The sequence below is a fragment of the Delphinus delphis genome, chromosome 11 (genome assembly GCF_949987515.2).
Source record: "Delphinus delphis chromosome 11, mDelDel1.2, whole genome shotgun sequence".
Lineage (NCBI taxonomy): Eukaryota > Metazoa > Chordata > Mammalia > Artiodactyla > Delphinidae > Delphinus > Delphinus delphis.
In genome coordinates, this window is record NC_082693.1 from 96,273,922 (window position 1) to 96,293,090 (window position 19,169).

The 19,169-nt window shown below is 56.8% G+C and overlaps 1 protein-coding gene across 1 annotated transcript; it reads left to right on the forward strand.

The window, feature by feature from the left end:
- The first annotated feature begins 5,803 nt into the window (after positions 1-5,803).
- TSPO (translocator protein) lies at positions 5,804-17,353 on the forward strand. Its single transcript, XM_060023988.1, has 4 exons — positions 5,804-5,890; positions 14,058-14,268; positions 16,305-16,443; positions 16,920-17,353. Exons 2-4 carry the CDS (start codon positions 14,087-14,089, stop codon positions 17,106-17,108), a joined length of 510 nt encoding a protein of 169 aa, XP_059879971.1. The 5' UTR covers positions 5,804-5,890; positions 14,058-14,086; the 3' UTR covers positions 17,109-17,353.
- Positions 17,354-19,169: the final 1,816 nt, after the last annotated feature.

Below are 19,169 nucleotides of genomic sequence, written 5' to 3' on the forward strand. Positions count from 1 at the left end.
CTCTCCCACATGTTATGCTGTGTCTCTAATAATAAACTTTGTACCTGATTTTACAGTTTTTGCCTTCTTGAAACACTCTTGCTTTAAAATGGGGGAAAGAGCTAGGGCCCCTTTGCTTCTAGTCTCTAGCCCCTCGTGGTCTAGCAGCTACGATTCCTGGTTTTCATCTAGGCTATCCAGGTTCGACTCCTGGGCAGAGAACTACAATCTCTCTTCAGGACTGCTCACTGCTGTCTCTCCGAGATCAGACTTACATCATCAAGTCTACTACAGTGAGCTTGTCCTGAGAAAAGAATCAGATGAGCTCTCAGGTCATCCGCAGCAGCCTTGCTTTTGACACGGAAAAGGAGGAAGTGAGGTGCATATCCAGCAAGAGGAGATTAGTTAAATAAATGATGGCAAATCTATACAATGCTGTGGTGATAAAAGATATGGAGGAGGTTTTCAGGTTAAGACATGAACAGAGCACACGCTGCCTCCAGAAGCACATAAACCCAGAGGAAAGGAATCTTTTAAAGACATAAAACAAGGACAGGGAGAACAGGAACAGCAACAGAATCTCTTCAAGCTGGAAACCAGGATGAACAGTATTATCTGATTCAGGAGACTCCAGACGGCCGAAGGCTGAGAACCAACCCTTATTCATACAACAGAATCCTTAACTGCTTAGGAACTGGTAGCCCTAGGCACTTCTAGATCTAAGGGTTAAAAAAGGCTGAAACTGGGCTTCCGTGGTGGCGCAGTGGTTGAGAGTCCGCCTGCCGATGTAGGGGACACGGGTTCGTGCCCCGGTGCGGGAAGATCCCACATGCCGCGGAGCGGCTGGGCCCGTGAGCCATGGCCGCTGAGCCTGCGCATCCGGAGCCTGTGCTCCGCAACGGGAGAGGCCACAACAGTGAGAGGCGTGCGTACCGCAAAAAAAAAAAAAAAAAAAAAAAAAGGCTGAAATTAAGAGAACTATTTGAAGGTGTCTTTCAAGAACAGTTAGATCTTTAGATGTCTTCCCTCTCTTTAGCCCCTGGGTGATACCTCTCCCTCATTCTGGCAAATGCTTAGCTCTGGAAAGGGCTGGGCAGGCCAAGGATCATGGTGAATGTGGGTTCTCTGCTGAAACAGGTGGATACTGACTGCTGAATGCAGAGATCCCATGCTCCCAGAAACGTGCCGCCAGACCCCTACCCTCCAGGCAAGAACTGGAGGGCCTTGGGGAATCTGACCAGTACAAGAGGAAAATGCTGAAGATATTGACAGTCCAGGAAGTTACCAGACAAATGACCAACAAGTTCAACTTACAGTGAAGCTAATTCAACAAATACCATCCAAAGACTTATTTTCCTTTTTTCTTCTTATCATGAGCAGCCAGGCAAAGATTCCCAGGCATCTGAGGAAAGCCTCTTACACACAGAAAAAAATAAAATAAAATAACTACAATGCATAGGAATCAGAGACTATGATGAGAGAAGAAAATAATTGTTTTAAGAAAATTATCCTTGATAGTTGAAAGGTAAGAGAAGACATTGCATCAGTGAAAAATGTACAGGAAGTTTTAATTTTTTTTTATAGTTTTTTTTTTTTTTTTTTTTTGGCCACGCTGTGCAACATTCCAGATCTTCCCCAACCAGGGATTGATCCTGTGTCCCCTGCAGTGGGAGCATGGAGTCTTAACCACTGGACCACCAGGGAAGTCCAGGAAGTTATTTTTTTAAAAAAAAGAATCTTGAGAAAACAACAACAACAAAAATCCCTTGGAAATAAAAAAATAGGATAGCTGAATTTTAAAAAATCAATAGAGGGCCAAGAAGAGAAAGTTGAGGAAATGTAACAGAAGTTTACAGAAAAAGAAGAAAGCAAACCATGAGAAGCAGGAGAGGAAGGGAAGTTAGAAGACAAGCCCAGGAAGTCCAGGATTCTGAGTAATAGGGATTCCAGAAAGAGAAGTGAGAAAATGGAGGGAAGGAAATCATCCCCTCTAAAAATCCAGTTTCTGAAAAATAAAAGATATGAGTTTCCTGAGAGCTGGAACATTGGATGAAATTAGACCCACATCGAGGAATATCAGCATGGAATTCCAGGACTCTGGGGACGAAAAGCTTAAAATCTTCCAGGAAGAACAAAGGGGGTTACACACAAAGGCCCAGAACACAGAATGGCTTCAGTCTGCTTATCGCCACCATGGCAGCTGGAAAACGGCATGTCTCCGTGATGCTGAAGGACCATGATTTCCGACTTTGAATTTTTACTCAGTCAAACATCAGTCAACCACAGGACAGAGTGCAAGATCTCAAAAAAGATACCTCCTATGTAGCCTTTCTTAAGACTGCATCCCTGGGGACTTCCCTGGTGGCGCAGTGGTTAGGAATCCGCCTGCCAGTGCAGGGGACATGGGTTCAAGCCCTGGTCCGGGAAGATCCCACATGCTGCGGAGCAACTAAGCCCACACGCCACAACTACTGAAGCCCACGCGCCTAGAGCCCGTGCTGCGCAGCAAGAGAAGCCCGCACCGCAATGAAAAGTAGACCCCGCTCACCGCAACCAGAGAAAGCTCACGCGCAGTAACGAAGACCCAACGCAGTCAAAAAAAATACATTAAAAAAAAAGACTGCATTCTTGGAGGATGGGCTCATCGCCAACACAGGGGGACCAGGAAGGGCGAGATGTGCTGTCCAGGAAATGAGAAGCCAGCTACCACAGAGGGGTCAAGGCCACCCCCAGGCTGGTGGTGAAGAGAGATCCCAGGATGACCTGTGCACCAGGCCTTCGAGCAGCCGGTACATCAGAGATGCACAGAGGGCTGTCATCACCAAGTTGCCACCTGTCACTGTCCTGCCTGTTTAGGAACTGAAATGTCTGGTGAGCCTGGCCTAGGTTCCCGTCCACACTTGGCTGTCTTGATCACAGGCTGATGAGACCCTGTTCTCCCTTCCATGTTCTGCTGCCTGGCTCAGTGAAGGACACTGTTCCGTCTCACGGAAGTGTCCACCCCCGCTCCTGAGGTCTGGACACAGGTGCAGTGAGCTCAGAAGCAAGAAGACACACAGCCCATGCCTCTATTTCATATTGAATGTCCACACCACAGCCTGGCGGGATGTGCCGACAGGGGAGCTGCACACCCAGCCTTGCCCACCAGCTGCCCCAGAGGGACTCCTGTCAATGCTCAGGGAGGCTGAGGCCAGTCTGTGCCCCAGCGGTTCAGTTCAGTTTCACCTTCGTAGGGGTCTTCCTCTGCCCCGGCCATCATGTCCACTCTCTCCAGCCAGCTGCATGCTGCCCCTCAGCTGTTGGAAGCGAATCAATATAGGGCTCAGGGAGACATACCTAAGGGTCTTAATAAAACTCTAAAGGAAAGTAAGGGCATGTTTAACCCAAAAGTCAAGACAGAGGTGACCTCTGGAGTGGCAGGAGCAATCCCCAGAGAGAGCGCCAGGAGGTTCCTAGGGCCCTGGGAATCTTCTTCTTATTAACCTGGGGGTGGACAGACGGCATCTTGTTATTATTCTAAAGCGCACACGTGTTAAATGTAGACAAATTTTTGATAATGTAGAAAGAGGTTTCTGATTTATTGTAAGGGGAAGAAAACAAATTACAAAACCAATTATTTCATGAAGGCATTCTTGTAAAGAAACATGTGCACATGCTTAGAAAAAGGCATAGAAAAACTCACAGTGTTGCCTGTGCTTGGGTAATGGGAGAGTGGGTGACTTTTTTCTTTTTGCCTGTATTTTCCAATTTCCTTACAATAAATATGAATTATTCATGTAAGAAAGTAAACACACAAAATATAAGAAAATACTGTACTCAAATCACACTTAGAATTGAGAAGCCTAATGAATGACACAATAGTTAAGAGCTCAGGCCCTGGACTGCAGGGGTATAAATCCTGACTGCATCACTGACAAGCTGTGTGACCTTGTCACCTCTCTGAGTATCCTCTGGGGTTTGGGAGGGTGTGTTCCATGTCTCCTTCCTCGATTGACTGAGGCCGGGGGCTGGGTTTGCTTGTGTTGTACCCTCCAGGGTTGAGCCGAGAGCTGGGCAACCTGTGGTGCTCAATATATATACCCCTTGAGGTTGGCACGTGCCAAATGCCCAGGAGAGGCTCCTATGCTCAGTGCTGTGAAGTTCAGAGGTCACTGCCCGATTAGAGTGGGGGTGGTACAGACTCAGCGTTCTGGAAGAGCTTCCTGGGGTGACACTGGGGAGCAGTCAGACTTGGACACGTGGAGCTGCCCAGGGTGGGAGTGAAGGATCCTCTGTGCAGGGGGAACAGTGTATGCAAAGGCACGGAGGTGGGATAGGGTCAGGCAGTCAGGGCCTTGAGTGCCAGGTACAAGGCTTGGACTGTATCCTAAGGGAGCAGAGGAGGGGCATGGAAGGGGCTCCCTGGGGGCCAGTTAGGGAGGATGATGGCCGCTGCCCAGGCTTAGGTGGGGTGTGTGGGGTTGGGCAGAGGGGGGCACAAGTAACGGGAGGCTTCCCAGCACCCCAGGAGGGGCATCCACATCTCATCTAGACCTGCAGTGTTAATCCCTATGGCAGCCACCGGCCCTCTGAGCTGCAGGGGCTCACCTGTGAAAAGGGCGGGCCTAGTGTGTTTGTTCTCTGCCCGCCCGCTGCACCGGGCCCTGGTGCCCAGCAAGTATTTGGGACCAGAAATCGCTGCCTTGAGCCCTGCAAGAGGGAGGGGGAGGCGGGAGGGGAGAGGCGGGAGGGAAGCTGCATTGCCTCCCCGCCCCTCTCAGCCGAGCCACTGGGCACCTCCTTACAGGAAGCGGGTGAGGGCTGGCCGCTTGCTGGGAGGCGTGGCCAGACCAACTTCGTGAGGAACAGTAGCCACAACGTGTGGGCCCATGGTACCTTGAGGGATCCAGGAAAATATTTTCATTTCTTTTAAAATCAGAAGAAAAACGTGAAAAGAACCCAGCCTGGATTATACCTGCCTTTATACAAACGCAGTCAAAGGTAGAAGAGGTCCATGAAGGCAAAAAAGGCAGGGCCTCGGGAAGTCAGACTTCAGCCCAGGAGCAGCAGGCAGGGTTCACCTGGGCCTCCCGACCCCCACCCCAAGTGTCCAGTTCGGGCAGTTGTGGTTCTGGCAGTCTGCGGGCCCCGCCAGGCCAAGTTAGTCAAGGGGGCAGTGACAGGCCCTGGGCTGCAGTAATAAAGCAATGCATGCAGATGAGGCGGTGAAGTGCTCAAGGCCTGGGCCTGGACACGCTGTCCCATCAGGGTGACCCTGGCCAACTGGAGGCCACCTCTGGGCTGTGATGGTCACTGAATGCCAAGCGCCTGTGGTCTCCTGCGTTACCATGTGGCATCCTCCTTAGTCCCACCATGCTGTGCCCATTTTACCGATGAGGAGATGGAGGCGGAGGGAGCCAGCCGCAGAGAGGCTGGGCCAGGGCTGCCTCCTGTCCTGGGGCAACAGCTAAAGGAACTGGGGCTCTCCTCCGGAGATGGTGGCCAGGGTTGCTGTGTAGAAGGATGTTCAGGGCTCTGCCGTCAGGCGACGTAATTGCCCTCTCTGAGATCGGTGATCTCTATCGGCCCACTTTACAGATAGGAGAAATGAGGCACAGGAAGAGACGCGACCTGCCCGCAGAGCCGGCAGTGTCTGCGCGGCGGGGCGGTCACGGTGGGAAGGAGAAGCGGCCGGGAGGCGCGCTCGTGCCCGGGGGAGGCGGAGGCGCGTCTTTCTGGCAGGGCGGCCAGAGGAGGGAGCGCCCCAAGCCGCGAGGTTGTCGGCGGCCGCCGCCCGGGTTTCCAGCCTAGCCGGGCGGGTCCGGGGTGGGCGGGTCCGGGGTGGGCGGGGCCTCGCGGGCGGGTCCGGGTCCGGGCCCGGCCCCCACCTCCCGCCGCGCAGTGCCGTTCCCCTAGCGAGTCGTCGTCGCTGGTGAGTGGGTTCGGGGCTTCGAAGGGGCGGCGGGAAGGGGGCCCCGTGCGGCAGCGACCCACGACAGCGCCCGCCCGCCGGCGCGGGGCCCGAGGGGAAACTGCGGCGGGAGGTGGCGGGGACCCAGGGGGCGGCCGGGGGGCAGCACTAGGGACCCGGCCATTGGGTCGGCCGGCGGGAGGGGGGCGGTGACACCCCTCCCCCCGGCCCTGGCCTCAGCGGTCGGCGCTTCTGCGCGGCCGGGTTCCGGCGGGATTGGGGGCGCGGAAGGTGGAACTTGGGCACCCCCGCCCCGCCGCACCCCGCTGGGCCCTCGGGTCCCGCGGGAAGCGGAGCCGCGGGAGGGACCAGGCACCCCCGCTTCCCGCCCAATCCGGTAGTTGAGCAGCCGCGGCCGGCAGAGGGCGGGAGTGGAGGAGCGGGATACCTTGAGGATCACAAAGTGCCTGGGAGACCTCGGGCTCCTGATCCACTTGAGACACCCCATTTCTAGGGAGGAAACCCAGGCCAGAGAAGGGGAAGTTATTTGTCCAAAGCCAGTGAAGGCCCCGCGGAGCCTTAGGACCGGGTCCCTAGATCCCCGTCAAGTGCTCAGATGCACTGTAACCTACACGTCCCGGTGTGGGCTGGGCATCCGCTGGGACTTGCCTGTCCCCTGCCCCTGCTGCAAAGGAGCTGGGAGCCCAGGTGGGAGGGGTCGTGTTGTTCCCGGAAAACTGGGTCCAAAAGGCACAAGCAAGCAGGATTTATTCCTTCCAACAAGTAAGGAGAGCGCCTCGGAGCTTTCCCAAAGAAGTGTCTCCCCAAACAGCCAAACTGGGGAAGTTTTAAGCTGCCTATTCATGAAGGGGCTTGAGCAGAGGAGAATTCAACATAGAATTGGGGCAGAGGTCTATAGAGTCCAAGCTTTAGTTGATTGAAGTTACGACGGGTCAGCAAAGGTCAGCTTCTTGTCCCTTAGGTTCCAGCTGATCTGGTAGCTGAGCACTTGGGGTGAGGGTAGGGAGATGTGTTTAAATTCTGCAAAACAGCTCAAAAACGTGTTTCGGGGTAACCTTTACCACTGAGACAGAACTGGGAGTCTTTACAACTGACTTATTATCTTTGCTATTGTTATTTCTCTTGCCTGATAAGTTGTCTGTTCTTTCATTCCCTTAAGATTATTAGAGGCCTGTTCAAGGGCAAGCCCTGTGGCCAGGCTTCGATCACAAAACGGCTTAGGCCTAAAATGGCTTCTCTTGTGTCAAGAAAGCCACGCACGGTTCTCTTCCTTGGGGGGCACTCGACCCTATCTGCTTACAGGGGGGCTTCCAGCTGTGAACACATGGCTGAGTGCCAGAGCCAGCCTTGCCGAGGCCTGTGGCCCGGCCCGGATTGGGAGCCTCTCGGGCTGGCCTGCTAGGGCACGATGGTACCTGGTACCAGCCACATGCTGCAGGGTGGACGGCAGGGGCAGGGGCAGGACTCGAGCCTCCCCTAAGGATGTGTAACTGAGGGTGTCCCAAAGGGTCACAGCCAAGGATGAGGCTGTGTACGAGGAGCACGGCCCAGAGTGCCTGGTGCACAGCAGGCCCACGGCCCAAAGGCCAGGCTGCTTGGATGTGGGCCGAAGGCCCCAGTGTCTCTCTGGGGAGTGGCGTGGGGAGCCCGACACAGGGCAGCGGGAGGCCAGGGGCCGCTCCCAGGAAGCAGTAGCTCTTGTCCACTGGTCGGGAAAGGGGCTGAGGAGAAAGGCTCTTCGGGGAGCAAGGAGACAGGCTGCTCAGCTTCCGCATTGGGAGCCTCAGACAGAGCCCTGGGGCTCCAAGGGAGCCTCTGAACTGGGGGGAAACTGACGCTCACCCAAGAAACTGCCCAGGGGCACAGAGCAATGCAGCTGGGGTTCAAATGCTCGTGGTCTGATTTCAAAGCCCTGCTTCCTCCACAGTGCATGCCCAGAGGAGTGTGTGCCTGGAATGTGTGTGCGTGTGTGTGTGTGTGTCTGCCTGGCCATGACTGAATGGTGTCCAGCTGGTTCAGCCAGAAACCAGAAACCGCTGACAGTGGATCGCTGAGCGGGGGTAGGGGAGGTGCTGACAGGGGGCGAGCGTACTTTGTGCCGTATACACTTTTGACTTTTCATTACTTCATTTCTGAATCTGTCTCTTATTTATATTTTCTTTTACTTATCTTTGATTGTGCCAGCAATGCCTGAGCGTGCTCTCTGTCTCAATAGTCATTCTCCGGAAAGCAGATTCCCCTTTGTCACCCCCAGCCCTACCCCATCCCAGACCAGCTGGGTTTCCAGACCTGCTATCTGTTACATTGGATACTTTCATAATGAAAAAGATTAACAGAGGTTATAATGAAGACGATTAGCTGTGAGTCATTTAAAGAAAAAAAAAAGGAGCCTTAAAACAGGTCCCTGAGACCATCGGTGGTGGCTTGAAGGAGACATAGGACCCAGGAGGGGCTGGGTACAGCCCAGGAGGTGGGGACCAGAGAAACGGCAAAACTCTGTTCTGTTTCTGAGCAGCAGTTCCTGTCACCTTCTATAGGGAGGCCTCAGAGAACAGAAAGCTCCTCCCGAGGCCCACTGTCGCCACCTCCCCTTCACAGACGGGGCCGCAGAGGCCCAGGAGTGAAGCATCGCTAGGAGAGGGATCCTAGTCTCACCCCAGGGGCAGGGAGGATTCCGATCCTGAAACTGCTGTCCGCGGGCCCAGCTGGGACCTGAGGCCTCGGCGGGGCTGGGACCCTGGCCCTGGTGCTGGGGAGGGAGAGTGAGGCTGTTGGTCCTGAGAGGATCCTCTGGCACCCAGGCAGGGGGTGGAATGGCTGAGGTGGGGTGGGAGTGGCCTGAGATGAGCCCTGGGCCCCCCGCAGGTTTCTGGGGCAGGGCTTAAGGGCCTTGTCACGATGGAGGAGGAAGCTGAAGAGGGGAGGTGACACAGCCCATCGTTGTGACTGGCTGTGTGGCCCAGAGCTGAGGCCAGCAGACTTCCAGATCAGGAGCTGGAGGGGTGTTTCAGGAAGTCTCAGAGTCACCCAGACCTGGAAAGTTCTGTGACTCCCTGTGCCTCGGTTTCCTCATCTGGAAAGTGGAGCCCACTATGGAGGCCGAGAGATGTGGAACTCGGGGCCTGAGAAGAGAAGCAGCTGGCCTCACCCCTGCGGCTGTTGTGAAGCCGCGATGACCCAGGATGAATACAGCCGGGCCCTGCACCAGGCTCCGCCCCCCACCCCTCCCGAAGGCCTTGCACGGTCTCCTGACCCCAGGGCCTCCACTCTCTGCTTTGCCCTTCTTGGCCGCAGTTTCAGTGGCCCCAGGCCTTGAGGGCGGGGCCTTTTGGAAGCATTTTCACCCACTGAGCGTTGGGTGACCAACCGGCTGACATTTTCTCAGCCTTGGGTCTGCGCCATGTGGCTTCTTCTCCTGGAGGCCTGAGTGGTCCCCAGCACTGACCCCCACATCCCCTGGCTTATCCGGACCTCCCTTGAGCCTGCCCACAGCCCCACGAGGCACACAGGGCAGGTTACACCCACCTGATGTAAGGGGAAACCGAGGCCCAGAGAGGAGCTTTGGCTCGGCTTCACCAAGAGAACTGCAGGCAGGGCCGAGGTGGGCGCTTAGTCACCTTCTGACGGGAAACAGATGAAGGGCGGGTGGGTGGCTTTGCGTCTCTGCCTGAGCCCTGCGCCCCCTCCCGGCCACTGGAGTGGCTCTAACCCAAACCCTAACCCTAACCCTAACCCCATCACGGGATGGATCTCCCTCAGGCCTGCTTGGGCCAGCTGCCCCGCCCTGCCCCACCCAGCATGACTCAGCTTGGTGGGTCCCCTAATCGGGTGATTCAAGAGCCTGGCAGTCCCCGTGAGGCCCCAGGAAGCTCTTTGCCTGGGCTCTCTCCTTGTGGGGCATTTGACCTACCTGTTTTCTGACCCTCAGGCTGGGCAGACCCTTTAATCCCCTTGGCCCAGTGGTGCATAAACACAGCAGCCTGGAAGGCTGAGCAGAAGCGTGGGCTCAGGCCTCACTCTGTCACCGCAGGGGGGAGAGCCGCCACCTCTTCCTGGGTGTGTTTGTTCTGCACAGCAAGGGACCAGGGTGGTGGGCTCTCCAGCCCCGTCGGCTGGCACGCTGGGGATTTCCCGGGCACCGGCTGGGTGCCGTGGCAGGGTGACACGAGTGCCCCTGCCCACAACGCCGTGGGGAGAAGTAGGGACCCAGGCTACAACGTGGGTGAGCCTCGAACACACGCTCAGTGAGAGAAGCCGGACCCCAAAGTCCACATAAGGTGTGATCCCATTTGTGTGAAACGTGTGGAAAAGGAAAATCCACAGGGACGGAAGGCAGATGGTGGTTGCCAGGGGCCGGGGGAGGGAGGAACGGGGAGTGAGCTGATGGGTGGGCGTCTTTTGGGGTGGAACTTGGTAGAGATGGTTGCACGACATTGGGAAATGTACCAAATGCCACTGACCTGTGCACTTTAAAATGGTTCATTTTATGTTATATGACTCTCATTTCCATTAACCAAAAGCAATAAGAAATAGAAAACAAATAAATGATCAGCAAACTCTGAGGGGTCTTTATGGCAGGTGGGTCAGGGGTGGGGCTTAGGGACCAAAGCAGAGACTGTGCGCGTTAGTGTCCAAACCAGGGTCCTTCTTTTCTTTTTTTTTTTTTTTTTTTTTTTTTTGCGGTACGCGGGCCTCTCACTGCTGTGGCCTCTCCCGTTGCGGAGCACAGGCTCCGGACGCGCAGGCTCAGCGGCCATGGCTCACGGGCCCAGCTGCTCCGCGGCATGTGGGATCTTCCCGGACCGGGGCACGAACCCACGTCCCCTGCATCGGCAGGCGGACTCTCAACCACTGCTCCACCAGGGAAGCCCCTTCTTTTCTTTTTAATGTTTCATTTTGAACTAATTTTAGACTTGCAGTAAAGTTACAGTGGTAGTGCAGAGAGTTGCTGCGTACCCTTCACCCAGCTTCCCCTAGTGGAACCAGGAAATTCACACCGTGCCGGTAACCCTGCTAACGTGCTCAGCTGGCCCAGGACCCCATCTGTCTGGGATCCCACATTGCGTTTAGCTGTTATTTGTCCTTAGTCGGTGACATTTCCCTCCGTCTTTCCTTGCCTTTCGTGACCTTGACCCTTTTCAAGAGTGCTAGAGCGCAGGCCAGGTATTTGGTCGAATGTTCCTCCGTCTGGGATTGTGACGTTTTCTCATGATTGGACTGGGGTTTGTGTTTGGGGCACGAATACCAGAGCGAGTGTGTCCACCTCTGTGAACCGTGTCATGTGTCTTACACTGGTGGCATTAACCTTGGTCACCTGTAAAAGGAGCACTGCTGAGAGGGAGGGGGGCCATTCTTTTGGGACAAAGTGGGCATAAATTGGGACCTTCCTGGGAAAAGGCACAGTTCAGCCCCCGACCCCCTGGGCCTCCGTGTCCCTACCTGTGTGTGAGAGTCAGTGCGAGGTGAAGCCCTCCCACCTGCCCAGCTCAGGTCACGGTCCAGGGGAGCCCTCAGGCACTGAACACAGCTTGTTAGGGTCGCCGAAGGGCTGTCACTTGGCTGCGGGTTCAACACGTTTATTAAGCAGGCTGAGCAGGGCTGTGCCCCATGGCGTAGGTGAGAAAGCCGGCTGAGGTGGCCTGGGCTCCCCCGAGACGACACAGTGGTGGCTGGGTCCCAGGGCTCCACATCCACCTGGCAGCAGCACGGGGCCAGTGCTCTCCTGGCCCCGGGAGAGGTGGGCCTTCGTACTGTGGTGAGATCAGACCCTCGCCCCCACCCCAGGAACACTTGTGTGCACCCTGGAAACCAGAGGGCCGGGGGGTGGGGTGAGGGGGGCGGGGGGAGAAGGACAGGAACCTTTACTTGTCACCAGCCAGCCCTGGGCAGTGTTCGTCCTCACGGCTCATCTGTGCAGTGATCGTGGGGAAAGAGCTCACTGTCCCCACTCGACAGGCGAGAAAACTGAGGCCCGGGGGGGAGGAATCAGAGTCACTAGATGGCAGAGCCGGATTCTGCTGGATGCCTGACACTCTCCGACTGTTCCTTTTAAAATTATGCTCATTATAGACATTTCGGAAAGCAATAACAAAGCGTCGTAAATCCCTCTGCTGAGTGTGGGCCTTAGACTCCCAAGCTACCCGCTTGTGGAGGGGCCCTGGGCAAACGCCCCCGCCGCTCTGCACCATGGGTCCGTCGGCAGGTGGGATAAGATGGTGTGGGACCCTCAAAGGGTGAGGACAGAAAGACAGTGTTTGGGTCGGGCCTGGGCCTGGGCCAGGCTCACAGCCGTTCCCCAGGAGGTGTTTGTTTTATGAGGGTGATGGCTGCTAACGTCTTCACGCACTTGTTACCGTTTTTAAAATGCATATCCGTTTTTTGCTAAAATTGGCATAGTTCTGTATCAATTTTATATTCTGCTTTCTGCACTTAATGTTATGTTGAGGACAGTTTTCACATCACTAAAGAGTCCTCCAAGCTGGACTTGGGGGTTGACCCATCCTTAACAGCCCCCGGTGTTGGGCACTGAGGTTGCTTCTGCACCTCATGGAGCTTCGTGCCGCCCCAGGCCAGCCGCTGCTCCTTCTGCCCTGGGCAGCCTTAGCCCTCCACCCGGAAGCCCTGATGGCTGCCCACTGCCTCCAGATGCGCACGGCCTCTTCTGGGTACCTGCTGCCCCGTCTGCCTCGTGCCTCTCTCCTCCCCCGCCGCAGTCCCCTCCCGTGTCCTGGGAGAAAGTGCTCCGTGCCCTTCCAGCACCATCTTCTCTCTGACCCCGGGTCGGGGTGCCCTGTCTGAGGTCTGGGCCTCTTCCGCTCCATCCGCCGTGGGTGCCCAGCCCCCGCCCCAGCAGGCCTTCCTGCAAGTTTGCTGAACGTAATCCATCTGTGTGGCTTCTTATCTCCTACAGACACTCCCGGCTTCTCCAACTAGAGTCAGGGCGTGTTAGCAGGAGCTCAGCCCCTTCATTTGGTGGTGGGGAAACCGAGGCCCAGTTGGGGGTGCTGATAGGCTTGGGGTCCCACAGCAGGTTAGGCAGAGCTGGCCCCCGACCCCAGCCCAGGGCCCCGCTTGCTGTCTGGCTGGACTCTCAGCCCCAATGAGCTCAGCTCCCCGGGAGCCTTGAGCACTGCTGGGCGCCTAGTAGGTCCTCAGCTCAGACCTGGGGGCTGCTGGGCAAGGGGGAGTGTTTGACGAGCAGAACGGAGAGACCTGAAGATTGGGTCCCCTCTGTCCCTGCCTGGGGAGCTCCAGCCCTGGAGGTGGTGGTGACAGCATCCAGGCCTTCCTTGCCCTGAGCGCCGTCAGCCTCTCAGGGCTGCTGAGGGGCCCTCACCAGCCTTAAACTCTGTCCCTTTCCACCCACCACGTCCATGGCCCTGGGCGTCAGGGCCCAGCAGCTTTTCGACCTGGGCAGAGCCTGACCCCAGAGTGCTGTGTGACCCCAGGGAGGCTGTTTTCCCTCTCTGGAACACAGGGAAGGGGAGGTGATTTCAGGGTGGGCCCGTGGGATGATGTACAAAGAGACCCCTCCTACACTGGGCTGGACCCTGGTCGGCCACGTTGATGTCCTGTTCATTTGCCGGAGGCCACGGTATGTTGGTGGGGAGCGGGTATTCGAGCCAAGCTCTGTCTGCTACCTGTTGTTGCGTGAATGACGAATGACTGAATGAGAAGTATTGGAGCGTCAGGCGCAGGGTGTGGACCGAGGCGGCCTCACAATACCGCCTGGGGAGGGGGGCTGGGCAGCCTTCTTGGTGGAGGGGACCCAAACTGGCCGTGATTGAGGCAACAGAGAGGAGGGGTCACTTGCCAGGAGACCCAAGGCCAAGGGTGAGGGTGAGAGCGCACAGGAGCCTGGCATGGGTGGACATGCAGCCGACAGGGCAGCCTCGTGGGTGGGGGTGGGGGTGGAAGCGCACTCCCTGGGGCCCTTGGGCTGGGTGGGGCTGCAGGGCGGACTCAGCACTGGCCCCCCAGCCTCACACATCTTTTCTGCACCTCCTGCTGTTCCATCAGTTGACTGGTTGAGCCATGAGTGATGAGGGTCTGGTAACAGACCCACCCCGGGTTTGTGCACAGTAGGTCCTCAGGAAGCGCCAGGGGAGGCCCCGCCCCAGCTCTGGAGCATCGCCGCCTCTCACCCCAGCCCTGTCTTCTCTTTCAGAACTTTCCGGAACAGCAGCTGCAGCAGCAATGGCCCCGCCCTGGGTGCCCGCCATGGGCTTCACGCTGGTGCCCAGTCTGGGGGGCTTCCTGGGCTCCCACTATGTCCGCGGGGAGAGTCTCCGCTGGTACGCCGGTCTGCAGAAGCCCTCGTGGCACCCGCCCCGCTGGACGCTGGCTCCCATCTGGGGCACGCTGTACTCGGCCATGGGGTAGGTGGGCATGGGTGCTGGCCTGGCAGCTGGGCCTGTCCACCTGCCGGGGCAGGCAGGGCAGGGCGAGGCCCAGGCCCGAGGGCAGAGCTTCTCCTCCAGAGCGGGAGCTGTGCAGGTGTTCCTGGGGCAGCGGGTACCACTTCCTGGCCTCGTTTGGCAAGTGAGGGTGGAGAAAACTATGGGGCCTGTTGGTTACACAACTGAACTTTTTCCTCTGGGGCCTCCTGGGAGGGGTGGGCAGCCCTGTACTGGCATTCTGGCTGTTTTCACAGCAGCAGGCTGAGGCCGGCTCAGTGTGCAAAGTTCAGACGTGGGCATGTGGATGCTGCCAAGGTCGGTAGCAGTAAGAACAGCAGTAATAGTAGCCATCTGTCGAGCACCTGCCCGGTGACAGGCTTTGTCTCGGTTAATTTTCACGACCCCCCCATTCGACAAGGGACCTCCCACAGACACAGGGCTTTGGAGTCGGGGCCCTACAGGATTTCCTGGACTAGACCCAGGAACTGCCACCAGGCAAAGCAGGACTGGATGGGGGAGTGCCCCCCCACGCCACCCCCCGGTGGCTCCAGTGGGAACCGCACCCAGGAGACTGGTCGGCTTCCTACCCTTCTCTGGAAGGTTCCCTGCATACTGGTTCTGTGCCAGCCCAGTGCAGGGTGGGGCTGCAGAGGGCAGGTAGCAGAGACCAGGCTGATGCCCCAGGGTTCTTTTTTTTTTTTAATTTAAAAATTTTTTTATTTATTTTATTTTTATTTATTTATGGCTGCGTTGCTGCATGCAGGCTTTCTCTAGTTACGTCAAGCGGGGCCTACTCTCCTTTACGGGGCGCGGGCTTCTCATTGCGGTGGCTTCTCTTGTTGTGGAGCACGGGCTCTAGGCGCGCGGGCTTCAGTAGTTGTGGCTCACTAGCTCAGTTGCTCTGTGGCATGTGGGATCTTCCCGGACCAGGGATTGAACCCGTGTCCCCTGCATTGGCAGGCAGACTCTTAACCACTGGGCCACCAGGGAAGTCCGCCCCAGGGTTCTGATGGGAGTAAGATAGTCCTGGAAACCTGGGTGTCACCTGGGCCACACCCTCTGCCAGCCCCAGGCCCTCCTGCATCCTGCTTTCTCCTCCCCATCCCGGCCCAGGCACCACTGTTTCTGCCTTAACTTGCTCCAGCCTCCAGGCCTCCCACCGCCATCAACATCCTGATGGAGCATAAATCTGGCACCTCTCTTGTGGAACCCCGTGGAAACTCCCTGTGGTCCAGATAAGGTCCAACCCCTCACAGAATAAAAAGCCCAGGCTCTGGCCTCAGACCACCCGGGTTCAAATGCTGACTCACCTACTGATTGCCTGCCACGAGCCCTTAGCGCTTTGACTGTCTGTGCCACAGTTTCTGCACCTGTAACATGGGAGTGGTAGTACTGCCCATCTCATGACGTTACCATGAGAATGAATGAGCTAATGCTCGGAAAGAGCGGTGCCTGCGTGTGTAAATGCTGGAGGGCATTAGCTATTATTATCGGTGGTGTTATTGTTGTCCTCGTGGCCCTAAGAGCCCCATGACCAGGCCCTCTTCTGCTTCACCTCCCCAGTGCCCCCCAGCCTTCACCAGTAACATAGGCTCACTCAGGGGTCTCGTGCATGCCTCTAAGCCTTTGCATATCCTCGTTGCCTCCCCTGGCAAACTCATACTCATCCTCTAAGGCCCAGCCCAAAAGTCCCATCCTGTTTACTTGCATGCCTTATGTGCGTCCCCCTTTATAGAACTGATGAAGATAATAATGTCAAATATTTATTGAGTGTCCCATGTGCCAGGTACTGCCCTACGCACTGCCAGTGTATTAAGTAGAATCTCCACAGCAACCCCGTGAGAAACAAAGGCCCAGAGAGGTTAAGCAACTTCCCTGAGGCCACACAGCAGTCAGTGGCAGGGCATGCCTGAGCCATCAGTGTGTGGTCCCAGAGGTGAGCTTGGCTTCTAGCCCTGCAGGGAGGCTCCTGGCCTCTTCCCTGTTGGTGCCCTGACCGGCAGCCTCTCTTTCAGGTATGGCTCCTACATGATCTGGAAAGAGCTGGGGGGCTTCTCGAAGGAGGCTGTGGTTCCCCTGGGCCTCTACGCTGGGCAGCTGGCTCTGAACTGGGCATGGCCTCCCCTCTTCTTCGGTGCCCGACAAATGGGTTGGGTAAGTGTGACCTTGGCTTGTCTCCCTGGTCCCTGGAGACGGCCCCTCCCCTGGGGGACATGGGGCATCACATCCCAGACCCCCAGGGTCAGGGTCTAAGGGCGGGGGCAGGGGAGGCACTTGGCTGCTGGTTCACGTCTCCTCAGAAGCTCTTAGGGGACCAGGGCCCCTCAGCTGTTCTTCTTCCAATGCAGGAAGCCTTGTGGGGCTCTGATGGGTTTAGGGGCCGTTGGTATAGGAGAACCCACATTACACCTGGTGCTGTGCATCCCACCCATGGCATAGTCAGGGAAGGCAATTGTTCCCATTTTACAGATGAGGAAACCGAGGCAGAAAATGGGGGAAGGGCTTGGCCAGGTCACTGAGAGGCAGATGGAGAGTTCCCTCAGGCATAGTGGTGGTGGGCAGCTGGGACACACAGCCCCATGGGTACGTGGAGCCTCAGGCCTCCCTGTCGTCCCTCTGTGTCTGTGCAGGCCCTGGTGGACCTCCTGCTGATGGGTGGAGTGGCGGCAGCCACGGCCGTGGTCTGGCACCAGGTGAGCCCACCGGCCGCCTGCCTGCTCTACCCGTACCTGGCCTGGCTGGCCTTTGCGGCCATGCTCAACTACTGCGTCTGGCGGGACAACCAGGACCACAGCCGTGGCCGTCGGCTCTCGGAATGAAGGCGCCCCGTCCTCCGAGGACTGCAGCCGCTGCGGGTCAGGTGTTGCTGGTGGTGGTGGCCCCCGGGCTCTCCTGGCCGCCAGGCTGCCTGTGTGTCCGGTCTCAGCCCAGGGGTCACCAGCAGTTTCAGAGGTGCTCCAGGCCGAGCCCCCACCCCAGAAACAGAGTCCTGTGCTTTCTGCACTGCTCGAAGCTCGCTGTCAGAATGTGGAATTTTATAAGCCAAATAAAGTTTTTCAACCTCCTGGCAGTGGCCTTTCTACTTGGGGGGGACCCTTGGCCGTGGGGAGGGCGAGGGGCTCGTGCTCTTGCTGGATGCGTCTGGATTGTACCATCCAGATGACGCTGGGCCCGGCTGGGGCTTCGCCACAATTCTCGGGACCCTTCCAGGAGCGGAGGTGGCCTGTCCAGGGTGGAGCAGCAGACACTGGCATAGCTGCAGCTGAGGAAGGAGGCCCTGCCCACCTCCCTCACGTCCAGGAAGCCCAACCCAGCCACTTGAAGGGCACAGGCCCACAGCCTGCCTGGTCCAATGCCTGACTCTGCTCGGGCGCCAAGAGTGGTCCTCTGCTGGCCTCAGCCAGGATGGGGTTGGGCCCAGAGCAGAGGACACCGACCAACCTGTCCCTGGGGTGCTGGGACTCATGCCAGCCTCACCCCGTCAGGGACAGCCTCGCAAACACTCCATCTGGGAGGGGAGGTCAGAGGCAGTATTGGCCATGCCCCAACCTAGCAGACAGCTCCTCCCTGGCCCAGGTCCACCCAGATTTGGAGGTGTCACCCCCAGCTTCGAATTGGGGGACCCATGACCTGTGCGGGCAGCTGTTGGGAGTGGGGCCGGGCAGAGCCTCTTACCCAGGTTGCTGCTGGAGCGCCGACTCCTCGCCCTCTGAGTTCCTACAACCTGTGCTGCGCCCGGCAGCAGACTCCTAGGACCAGGGCTGGTCCAAGCTGCTGGCCTTTTTGTTGCTTGTCTGTTTTGGTTTCGGTCATTGAATAAGTTAATTCAAATTAAGTAAAAATACAATGTCCGTATCTAGAGCTCACACTCATTTTGGCAGCCGGTGGCTTTTGCCGCTCCTCCCTCTCACCTTGCCTCTTCCATCCTCACATCCGGACGTGACCACACAGTACGGAACGCTCTGGGAGATGGGCAGACAGCTGACTACATTCTTCTGAGAGAAGGGGCAGCTCTTTCAGTGGCTGTCACTTCGCCCACACTCAACCCTGGTGGAATTTCACGCCCCACAGACTGTGCTCAGGAATCCAGCAGCTTGGTAGCCACGAGCACTTAGCTGAGCCCTCGGCCAGCTCCCCAGTTCTTCTTCTTTTAAAAAAAAAAAACCTTATTTATTTTTGGCTATGCTGGGTCTTAGTTGTGGCATGCGGGATCTTCACTGCAGCATTCGGGATCTAGCTCCCCAACCAGGGATCGAACCCGGGCCCCCTGCATTGGGAGTGCAGAGTCTTACCCACTGCCCCACCCGGGAATCCCCTCCCCAGTTCTTCTGATGCTCCTTAGAGCAGAAGCGTCAGATGGGGGACTCTGCACATCCTTTTCACTAATTTATTTCTAAAGTTCTCCGAGACGGTCAGGGGTGCTCCGTGGAACATCGTGGGCACCCGTGTGCCTGCCAGACTTAGCACATTGAGTGTACCTGAGGCTTCTGGAATCTTCTCAGTGGTGCTCACGCAGAGCCCTTTTTTCCATTCCGTACATTCGTGGGTTTGTTCATCTCTAGCAACATCCCACATCCTTTCTCCTGGCCACAGAAACACACACGGCCATAGAAACACCCAGGAAAACGGGCGAGAGGAGGGTGCGTTTTGCTGTTTTGTTTGCTACTTTCTCACGATGCTCTCCCCGTGCTTCATGATTAGATGGCATTTCTGAGCTGTCGCCACCCACGAGGGACTTCAGGGTTCTGACAGTCTCTGTGTTGGTTTTTTTTAACATCTTTATTGGGGTATAATTGCTTTACAATGGTGTGTTAGTTTCTGCTTTATAACAAAGTGAATCAGTTACACATATACATATGTTCCCATATCTCTTCCCTCCT